Here is a 10,851-nt window from a genome sequence, read left to right as displayed (position 1 = left end):
TTATAATTCCTATAATATAAAAATTAAGTAAAACAATTTTTATAAAAGATTTAAAATAGGATAGAAAATTATTGATGGAAAAAACGAAATTATTAATCATTGTAGATAGAACAGATTTAGTCATATCATAACATTTATTTGATAAATAGTAGGGAAAGAGGATTATGTGTTTAACATTATTAGTTGTTGATTAAGTTTTTCGTAAACTAAAAACTCTTCATCCATGCACATCTAGCTGTACCTTTTTATCTTCAGATGATTTTGTTTACCCCTATATGCATGGTTGTATTCAATTTGGTTTAATTTTGTTAAAATGTTAATATCGATGTATCCTATTCCTTCATTTACGTTATCATTTCTGCTATGTAATGTAATAGCTTCCACGCTTTCATCGCAATTGCTCCTATCGAAATATTTGCAAATATCCTATGTATATATTAATGTATGTTTGATATGCATTTCCGTACTATTGAGATTTTGTTAAAGGCTCTTCAACAATCCCATTACGAGCATGCTTATTCACCTTCTTCGATCAATTATTGTGCTATTTAAACTTCGGATCGCATGTAATCTACCGACTTTTGAGCTTCCTGATTTAAAAAAAGTGGCTACGCAAGTATTTTGTTCGTAATGTCGCTTTTACATCAAAATTCATAATTCTTATTTTGCGACGCTAAGAATCTTCGTCTATCTCTGCTACATCATGAAAAGTTATGTTATTTCTATCTTCAAATATGCACTGTCATCAAAATCCTATCACATGGTATATTATTTTTTATTATCACAAGTTGTCCCAACGGCATAATTATATTACTTAATTAAATACTAATCATACATTTAATATATGATTAATTTGTTTGCAGTTTAATATTAATATAACATAATATTAATACACTATTAATACACAAAATCGATGCATTCCTTGATAATGACTTATCTTTTGCAATATAAAATAATTATGTTAAATAATATTTATGCAATTAATTGAACCACATAGCATTTTCCGATTTTCAGAATACATATATATGTATTATACATCCTAAATTTAAGTTTCGATATTATTCCTCGAGGTTTTTCTAATTGATACAAATGCACGAATATCCATTTGCACTATGTTTTATGTTACGTTTTATATTCATCTAAATTCATTAATTATTGTTGCTCGTAACAGCAATACTATCTGCACTTTATCTACCATCACTTTCCATCATTTCCGTAAGCTCAATAATTCGTGTTTGATATTTGTATATTATTTTTTTCTTCACATATAGCCCGGTATTTATGGTTGGATCTTATATTTAAAATCGTCTTAAGTATAGTCTTAAGATATCATGAACCAATCAGAGAACTGTATTAGCATCTTAAGATATTACTTAAGACGGTCTTAAAATAAGAATGGATTATGAATACTGCTCACAGAGAATTATTTTTTCGTTATAATTTAAATATTATCCAATAATATTTTAATGATTATATTTTTACGTTGTATTTACATAAATAATTCATCAAAATTGAAATCAAATTTAAATCAAAGTATAAATCGAAAAATAATAAAAAGATTTAACATATTTGTATGTACATATTTATAAATAAACTCTAAATGATTAAATTGTATGGATTACACATATACATTAATGCAAATAAAATCAATGGCATATATATGGCTCAGAAAAATATAAAAGTCGGCTAGATTGGTGTGTCCGAAGAACAGGCAGATCCATGGTGATGTAGTTGTTTTATTTTTCATTCCTAACATGGCAGCTACTGGATCACGTTCTTTTTAATCCCGCTCTGTGGATATACACACCAGCGCCAGTACAAACACGGCTTTACTCGTACCTGGCTACAGAATTTCTTAGCGACACGCAAATTTATTCCAATGTGAGACGCGTATCGACGGTTTTGCAAACCGTGCACACACTCAAATACTATTACTGGGTAGCTAATCCTCGCGCCAAAAGTGGAATAACACCGAAAGGACTCGGTACGTTACCATACATTACTTAATCAGTTAATGCAAATTTATTCTGAACTTTTAAAATATAAGGTCTTACACGTTAATTTATTTTTGTGATAGATGGTCCGCGACCGCAACAGAAAGATATTCTTACAATTCGTTCATACATTTTATTATTTTTAAAACAATTGATAATGATCGGTAACGGTGTAAAAGACGACGAATTACAGAGCATACTTAATTATTTGACGACAATGCACGAGGTAATCTTAAATAACAATCTAATCATGTAAAATAATTATTTATTAAGAATATTTTTTTTAATTTTCTAATTATTTTTAGGATGAAAATTTACACGATGTTTTACAAATGCTGATATCTTTGATGTCGGAACATCCGTCATCGATGGTACCCGCATTCGATGCGAAACAAGGAGTACGAACGATTTTCAAGCTTTTGGCAGCTGAAAGTCAGTTGATACGTTTGCAAGCATTAAAACTACTAGGATTCTTCCTCAGCCGCAGTACACATAAGTAATTCTTCATACAGATAATTTATATATTAAAATATTTAAAAATTAAAATCTTTATAAAAAAAATACTAATATAATAATATTATTTAATACACACAGACGAAAATACGACGTCATGAGCCCGCATAATCTGTACACGTTATTGGCTGAAAGGCTCTTATTGAACGAAGAAACACTCTCATTGCCGACATACAATGTTTTATACGAGGTACGTATATTTTATCTCTAAAATAATATTTGTTTATTAAATAAATTAAATTTTTATTTTGAATGTTCAATTCTAGATAATGACTGAGCACATCAGTCAACAAATATTATATGCCAGACATCCTGAACCTGAATCTCACTACCGTTTAGAAAATCCGAGTAAGCTGAAAATCTGTAATAGATAAATAAACCAAACGTTTCTTGTATATTAATCTGCCAATATCTCTTTCAGTGATCCTAAAGGTAGTGGCGACATTAATTCGACAATCAAAGCAAACGGAGCAACTGCTAGAAGTAAAGAAGCTATTCTTGTCAGACATGACGTTGCTCTGTAATAACAACCGAGAGAATCGGCGAACAGTTTTGCAAATGTCTGTGTGGCAGGAGTGGCTTATTGCTATGGCTTACATCCATCCCAAGAACACCGAGGAACAGAAGATATCAGATATGGTGTATTCCTTATTTCGAATGCTTCTTCATCACGCTATCAAGCATGAATACGGTGGCTGGCGTGTTTGGGTTGATACGTTGGCTATCGTACACTCTAAGGTAAGTTCGCGAGATATAGCTTTCGGAAAGGATTTTAATACTTTTGATATATGCAGGTATCATATGAGGAATTCAAGCTTCAGTTTGCCCAAATGTACGAGCATTACGAGCGACAGAGATCCGATAACATTACGGATCCTGAGCTAAGACAGCAGAGGCCGATTAGCACAATTTCCGGATGGGATCAACAGCATTCCGGTAGCAACGGATACAATAGACCAGCGGTGTGGGGAAATCAAAATCACGAGATACAACATATTGAAAGAAATTACAAAGTAACTTAAAAATTAATAAAATTTAATGCTTACACAGAGTGGCGTATAAAATGTCATACACAATTTTGTTTATATATTTATATTTAATAAAATTAGTACGGAACTATTATAAAATTAATTAAAGTCTAAAATTGGATAATTAAATAACATTTTGTGCGTCACCCAATAATATTTCCTTTATTTTGCGCCCCTTACAATTTTCTTTATATTGTATATGGCTATGTGGCTCAATATTTTTTGCCAATTTAAGATGATACATTCAACAAATTTAATCATTTATTTATTGCTCTCAATAATATCTTGTATTGTAATGCAGGAGTTTGATTCATCCGAGGCAAATGATCGATTGGAAGAATCCTGCAGCTGCGATCTTAATTCAATAGATAATACCGAAAGCGACGGTAGTCCGGCCATCGTGAAATCGCGCAGCGAAACCTTGGACACACTGCAATCGTGTGAGGTGGTGTCATTGGACTCGCGATTGAGCGATAAACCAGAAACACCAACTACCGCGCGTGAGACTCACACGGAGACACCGACGATCCTTGAGGAAGCAAACAGCGAAGCTGTCTCGTTGCCAACTACGCAAGAAACCAGCGAAGTGATATCGATTGAAAGCTCCAGCGACTTCTACAGCGAGGTGCACAAAATCGAGAGTTCCAGTCCCGACTCGATGATAGTTCAAGACACTTTGAAAAAGGAAGAAGACATAGTTCTTGAGAAACAATCTGTTGCTGTTACCGAATCCTCTTCAACCGAACAGATTAAGGAAACCACGGACGTGACAGCTGTCGAATCGAAAAACTCGAAGGAAACTGTGACAGATACAAATATTCCCGACACGGTTTCCGCAACAGTGGACAAAGTTGATATTCCACCGGTTAAGGACAAGGAAGTGAAGGAGGAAATTGCCAAGTCTGTCGAGGAGAATAACGTTACGACTGACGACAGTAATACGCCTACCAACACTGAAGATTCTGACAAAACTGCAACAGTAATCGAAAATGCGGCCGACTCTGTTGCTTTAAAAGCCGACGCCGACACTGAAGAAGATACCGTGCCAATTGTCCTTTCTGACGAAACGCGAGAACCGCTAACGGTTAAAGTTATCGAGAAACTCCAATTGGAGAATGACCGCGAGATAATTGATAGCGACACATCAGAGGCGTATTTGACGCCAACTGAGAATCAAGAAATCTCGAGCGAAATAAAAAGCAGAACATCCGAAGGTGAGAAAAACGATGATGAGACTGTTGAGAAGAAGGACATTTCCGAAGACAGGGACATTACCACTGAGACTGGTGAGAACGACGCAGGGGAAACTGTAAAAAATCCTAATTGCTCAACTAGCATAGTAGAAAGCGGTGAGGCTTGCGCGGAGAAGGCGGTAGATCTAGGAAGCGAGAAGGTGGAGCCCGTAATAGTGAATAGTGCGTTAAGTAGTGATGAACGCGCTGTGGATTCTTTAACGGAGGACAAAAGTGCTGTTATTAATGATAACGAAGACGCGAAGGTAAATGAGAAACACTCAAGGGAGCCGTCCACTATTTCTACTAGCGTAAGTGATAATAAGTCAGACGTTCCGGTGACGACTGACGAGGTAGAAGTTACAGATAGTGTTTGTAGTAATAGCGACATTCAAAGTTCTGTAGATAATATGACGCAAGTGCCAAATCCTAAGCAGCAAATCCCAACAATATCTACGGTCTGTGATGCAACTAAAAGTTTATCCGACGGTGTGCCTCAAATCGTTAGTTCTAATGTGGTTGCCAGGGACAATGCGTTATTGAATGACTTAACTCCAGATCACGTAGATACCCACCGCAGATCCAGCCTGCCGATCGTCACCTCGGAAACGATCGCGGATGATAACGGTCACGAGCCACCCTCCTTGCCTGTACCCTTACGAAAGACATCATCACCCCAAAAACGACCAAGGAGTGCCTCTACGTCCACGCAGGTGGATCCTAATCATTTCGGTAAGTTACAAAATTAATCCGTGTCGTATTAATAAAAGTGCGTCTATTATATTATTACATATTATTTTTACATATTCTTTTTCTCGCAGAAGCCAAAAGATCAAAGCAAGGAAATCCTTCCACGCGGCCAATGTTTAGTCCAGGCCCGACACGACCTCCCTTCAGAATACCGGAATTTAAATGGTCATACATACACCAACGATTACTGTCGGACGTGCTATTCTCTTTGGAAACAGACATTCAAGTATGGAGAAGGTAGGATATACAATGCTGCACACATGTATGTTAACGATATATCAATTGTGTCGGAATATTCTATGATAAGTTTTGTATTACAGTCACTCAACGAAGTCCGTATTGGATTTTGTAAACAGCAGTGAGAACGCGATTTTCGTGGTGAATACTGTTCATCTAATTTCGCAATTAGCTGACAACCTTATAATAGCTTGCGGCGGTTTGCTACCCTTATTAGCGTCGGCAACTTCGCCAAATGTACGTAAATTGTTCTGGTATACTTGATTGAAAAAGAAAAAATGATTTTTTCGATCTTAATTTTTAATCAACGTTTTATTGCATTTTAGAATGAACTGGATGTAATTGAGCCAACTCAGGGGATGCCAATCGAAGTGGCAGTTTCTTTTTTGCAAAGACTAGTCAACATGGCCGATGTACTTATATTCGCCAGTTCGTTAAACTTTGGAGAACTGGAAGCCGAGAAAAACATGTCGAGCGGTGGCATATTGCGACAATGTTTACGACTGGTTTGTATTACCGTGCATAAAGTATTTTACACAGAATGAAATGATACAGAATGAAATGATCAATCTCGTTAGAATAGTTAGATATAGTTATTTTTGTATTATTATACAATTTATATGGCTATTAATTAATTTTAACAAATCATTTATCAATTTAGGAAAATATATTAAATATTAGTGCACAATGTGTGTTTGTATGCACTTGACGGAGTATAGAATTTACAGTATATCAAGTTCAGTATAGAAAAAAACTTGTAAAACTTGTAAAACTTTATGTCGATATCAAGTATTTTTTTTAAGTTTTGCTTTACACAATGTTACATGTGCAATTAATTTTGAAGAGAATTCCCGTATAGAAATATCTAAATTGCGACTTAATAATCGACAAATGATGTGGTTTAGTGATCCACGAATGAAAAAGTGCAATTGCAATAGTAATTGTATCTTTATTTATGTTCATTTTAGTGAAAATATATACATATACATAATACTTGTAGCATGCACATGTCAGATTGTACAATACAGATTACACTTTAAAAATACAAAATATAGCGAAATATAGTGAATAAAATTTATATGAATTTATAAATCTATCTATATTTACGGGAATAAAAAATTTTAATTTTAAAAAATTTTAATTTAAATTCGCTTTTTTGATGTAAATTATAACATAAAATTTTTGACAAATGATTATAATTTTCTAAAGACTTATAATTTAAAGAAAATTGAATGTTTTATCTATGAGTATTTGATACGAAAAATTGACGAGTAAGTTCACAATTAATTAAATGTAATATTTATAATTGTAGTCTCTAAAAAGTACAATTAATTCAAATATTCTTAACTTTGTACAAATGTTTTTCATTCTCAATTCTAACATGTTTTAGCTTCTAACATATGCCCCAGTTAGAAATTTAATATGTACATTCACACAACATCTTTTGTTATATTTACCTAATAAACTGCTTCTATAGGTCTGTACATGTGCCGTTAGAAACTGCTTAGAGTGTAAAGAACGTGGCAGATCGTACAGCATGTTAGGTCGGCAGATTGGTTCTAGTAATAAATCACAACATATACAATCGCTTATACGCGGGGCTCAGACATCGCCTAAGGTACGTTTTATCCGATCAAACTCATTTTAATTATAGCATCATTAATAGATGCGATAAACACCTTATATTTTTCCCTTTAATTTCTATTTATTAAAAAAGTGTAGTTAATAGTATTACATATTGTCAAGATATTCTTTATTTATAGAACATCGTGGACAATCTCACTCATCAGTTAAGTCCTGTGAAGGATCCTGAGAAATTGCTGCAAGATATGGACGTAAATCGTTTGAGAGCTGTGATATACAGAGATGTTGTAAGTATCCGATATTTCATACAGCAACGCTAAAGTAAAATGATGTATAAGGTAAGAAAATTAAGTCATGTACGCGTTAATTTCAGGAAGAAACCAAGCAGGCACAGTTTCTGTCCCTTGCTATAGTTTACTTCATCTCTGTGTTGATGGTCTCCAAATATCGCGACATATTGGAACCGCCAATATCGCAGCGCCCACCAAGTCCAGTGCAAACAATACAGACGAATGGTGCTGGTCTCAGGCCAGGTAGCCCTTCAGGTGAGATCCCCGTATCTTATTTACTAACCGATCACTAACAGTACTAACACTAATCCAAAAAATAATTTGTGTAAATATCAATACACAAAATTCATTGAAGATGTTTTTAATTAATGAATGAGAGTAATATTAAATATTATCTTACAATTTACAAATAATATACTAGAAAATACTATGTACAGCAATTTTATAAAAAATTGTTTTTTTTTCGGAGTATTTAAATTGTTTATTACTGGGTATGCACTCTGCAAAGAACTTATAAAAATGATAATACAAAGAATAATGCTATTCCATGTTGATAACATGATACTTTTATACCTTTCTATATTATTTAAAATTTAACATTTACCATTGTGATTATTAGATTATATCATCTATTACGAAAGAAATTATTAAAAAATTATAAAAGGAAAATGCATTAATTTTAATGTTATAATTATTTGCACGTTGAATATTAACACTTCCCTTAAAAAGTTAAAAATTTTTAAGAATTCTTCTGTTTACTCAAAACTCTTACATGTCAGATATATTCTTTTATCTTTTGTTTTAAAAGTTATAATATATTAATAAATCCAATTCAATTTATAAATTAATTGATAATTTTGGTATTACAGCATGACTGCAGCTATATAAATGTCTAAACGAGAAACTTACAATGTCTTGTAAAGATATTTTATCTGCTTACTATTTAGATAAAATTAAATTTATATCTTTCTCGAAATTTTTTAATTAACATTGGTACATACATCGCTTCTATGAAATTATTATGCAATTTTCATTAAGTTTTGCAGATTAACTGACTAAAAGATTTTCTGTCACAGTAATGTTGTAAATGAATGAAATATGATGAATGTTATAAATTGCATACATGTACAGATATGTAGCTAATATGTTCAACACTGTGCACCAAACGATGTAGCTGCAACTTGTAAGACAACAGCACATGACACCTAGTAGAAAGCATGTGTTATTGCACTGTATGAAGTAAACATTTTATATGTATCTGACAGTGAGAGTTTTGATGTTTGCCGAATGTGTTTGCACCTTTTTTGCGTTACGAATATACTTACGTCATTACTTATCGTTGTTGTATTCTCTTGGATGTGGAATTTCTTTATGTGGAAAATTAAAGAAAAATAAATATTGTTGACTGTTACACGATTGTATGAAATAAGTTCTTTTAGAATGTAATACTCCAATTGTTACTGATAACATATTACAAACATTGATATAGAATTTCGAATTGGTGTAAATATTATTGTATTGGTGTAATAACACATTATTATGATGAAAATAATAATATATTGTTATTTTCATCATTACTTTAATTTTTTTTGTTAAAATTTATATTACGTTACAAATTAGAAATAAATATTATTAATTGAAAATTATTAGTAATTGTTAAGAAATAATACGTATTTAAAATAATACAAAATGTTATTTACTGAATTTCACTCTATGAATGTTAAATAAATATTTAATAGGTTTTTAAATGTTTTTTTTGTAATTTTTAAATATACATAACAAAAGCAAGTTTGCGGTAATAAGTATATATATATATATATATTGTTTTCTTATTGCTAAAATTTTATAATAAATTTTTGATATTCTAAATTTTTCTTTAGAGATTTTAAGTTTTTAATGATAATTGTTTTTAAACTGTCGAAATAAGCAACTATTGTATATATGTTGCACTGTATAATTAATTTTTTGGGGAGAATATTGATAATTTGCTATAACATAACGCGCTCGCGCGCGCGTCAAAAATGGGAGCTTCAAGATGAACAGATGTTAATTATACTGTTTCGTAATTTTATTAAACACAATTGCATAGAGTGAAGAACAGTATCAAAAATGCTATGGATCGCGAGCGATAAAAGTGTTTGCGCACGACCGGATAACGTGGTAAATGTGGTTCCTCGGCAGATGGGAATGGTGGTGGAGGAGGGCGGCCCTTATTTCCACAGTGGTCTCACCACGTGTACCCACAGTTCCTCCCGGGATCTCACCCTAACGCCAATGCAAATGTCAATGCCAATGCCAACCATCACATCAACCAGCACCACCACCAGCACCCGCTACCGGCTGCCAGGCACTCTAATCGCCAGCCATCCTCTAATTATTATCTTCCGAATCACCACAATAATCACTACAATCATCATCCGAATAACCATAACTATCATCGCCATCACCACTATCATCATCACAATAACAACAACCACCACCATACGCTTCAAAAGCATATCGATCAGCCCCGAAATCTCTGTCATAGAAACTCCGGTGTCGGTCTGCAAGGTAACTCGAAAATTCGAAAGTTGTTTCACGGAATGCCCAAGTTCTTCTGGCCTGATTTATTTCGCATTATTCTTATTTATCCATTAACTTGCACGACCCGCTTGTCAATATCAACGAGTCTATACACAATTTTCTCGATGTTTCTCTTGCTGTACCAACGCAACCGGCTCTTTCTACATTACAAAATTTATTATTTAAATTATCTTCAAAAAATATATATTTTACGATCTACTACAAGTCTAAAAGAAAGTTTGTTTAATTAACTCGTTTATTCTCCTTTCGCTTCTCATATTTTATTTATATGTATTAAATATCTAATCTGATTTAATTTCTTGTTTACTTGTATGATATTATTATTAAAATCAAAATATTTATTAATTACATTGTTTATTTAATAATTTTCTAACAGGTTAGCACTGCATGCCATATACAAAACTAGCAGTTACTCCGAACTTACAGCATATTGTTGCGTAAAAAATCAATTTAATAATTGTTCTGTTCTACAGCATGTGATATTACAGTATGTAGGTATTTCAGTGACAATAAAACGCATCATATTGTATATTGATGTATAACATAAACAAAATATGCGTATTTATTCGACAAATAATTCGCTATTATTGAATAAAATACAATAGTCCCTGAATTTGATATATATTTTTATTATTTTATG

General features: G+C 32.7%; 1 protein-coding gene across 11 annotated transcripts in view; it reads left to right on the top strand.

The window, feature by feature from the left end:
- The window catches only part of LOC108746300 (neurobeachin), a 105,427-nt gene that overhangs the window by 5,664 nt on the left and 88,912 nt on the right, over positions 1–10,851 (top strand). For 5 of the 11 annotated variants that reach the window (XM_018482989.1, XM_018482984.1, XM_018482986.1 and 2 more), the window contains exons 12-26: positions 1,732–1,984; positions 2,078–2,220; positions 2,300–2,490; positions 2,589–2,697; positions 2,774–2,855; positions 2,929–3,245; positions 3,302–3,520; positions 3,837–5,499; positions 5,589–5,754; positions 5,838–5,991; positions 6,081–6,260; positions 7,232–7,372; positions 7,518–7,625; positions 7,712–7,883; positions 9,810–10,178. In XM_018482989.1, the coding sequence (XP_018338491.1) occupies positions 1,732–1,984; positions 2,078–2,220; positions 2,300–2,490; positions 2,589–2,697; positions 2,774–2,855; positions 2,929–3,245; positions 3,302–3,520; positions 3,837–5,499; positions 5,589–5,754; positions 5,838–5,991; positions 6,081–6,260; positions 7,232–7,372; positions 7,518–7,625; positions 7,712–7,883; positions 9,810–10,178 (4,267 nt within the window). The remainder of the gene's footprint in view (positions 1–1,731; positions 1,985–2,077; positions 2,221–2,299; positions 2,491–2,588; positions 2,698–2,773; positions 2,856–2,928; positions 3,246–3,301; positions 3,521–3,836; positions 5,500–5,588; positions 5,755–5,837; positions 5,992–6,080; positions 6,261–7,231; positions 7,373–7,517; positions 7,626–7,711; positions 7,884–9,809; positions 10,179–10,851) is intronic. The other 6 variants (XM_018482990.1, XM_018482985.1, XM_018482988.1 and 3 more) reach the window with 3 other exon arrangements.

This window comes from Trachymyrmex septentrionalis, unplaced genomic scaffold (assembly GCF_001594115.1).
Source record: "Trachymyrmex septentrionalis isolate Tsep2-gDNA-1 unplaced genomic scaffold, Tsep1.0 scaffold165, whole genome shotgun sequence".
Taxonomy (NCBI): Eukaryota; Metazoa; Arthropoda; class Insecta; order Hymenoptera; family Formicidae; genus Trachymyrmex; species Trachymyrmex septentrionalis.
Note: the sequence above shows the minus strand (reverse complement) of the source record. Positions and strands in the feature narration are given on the sequence as shown.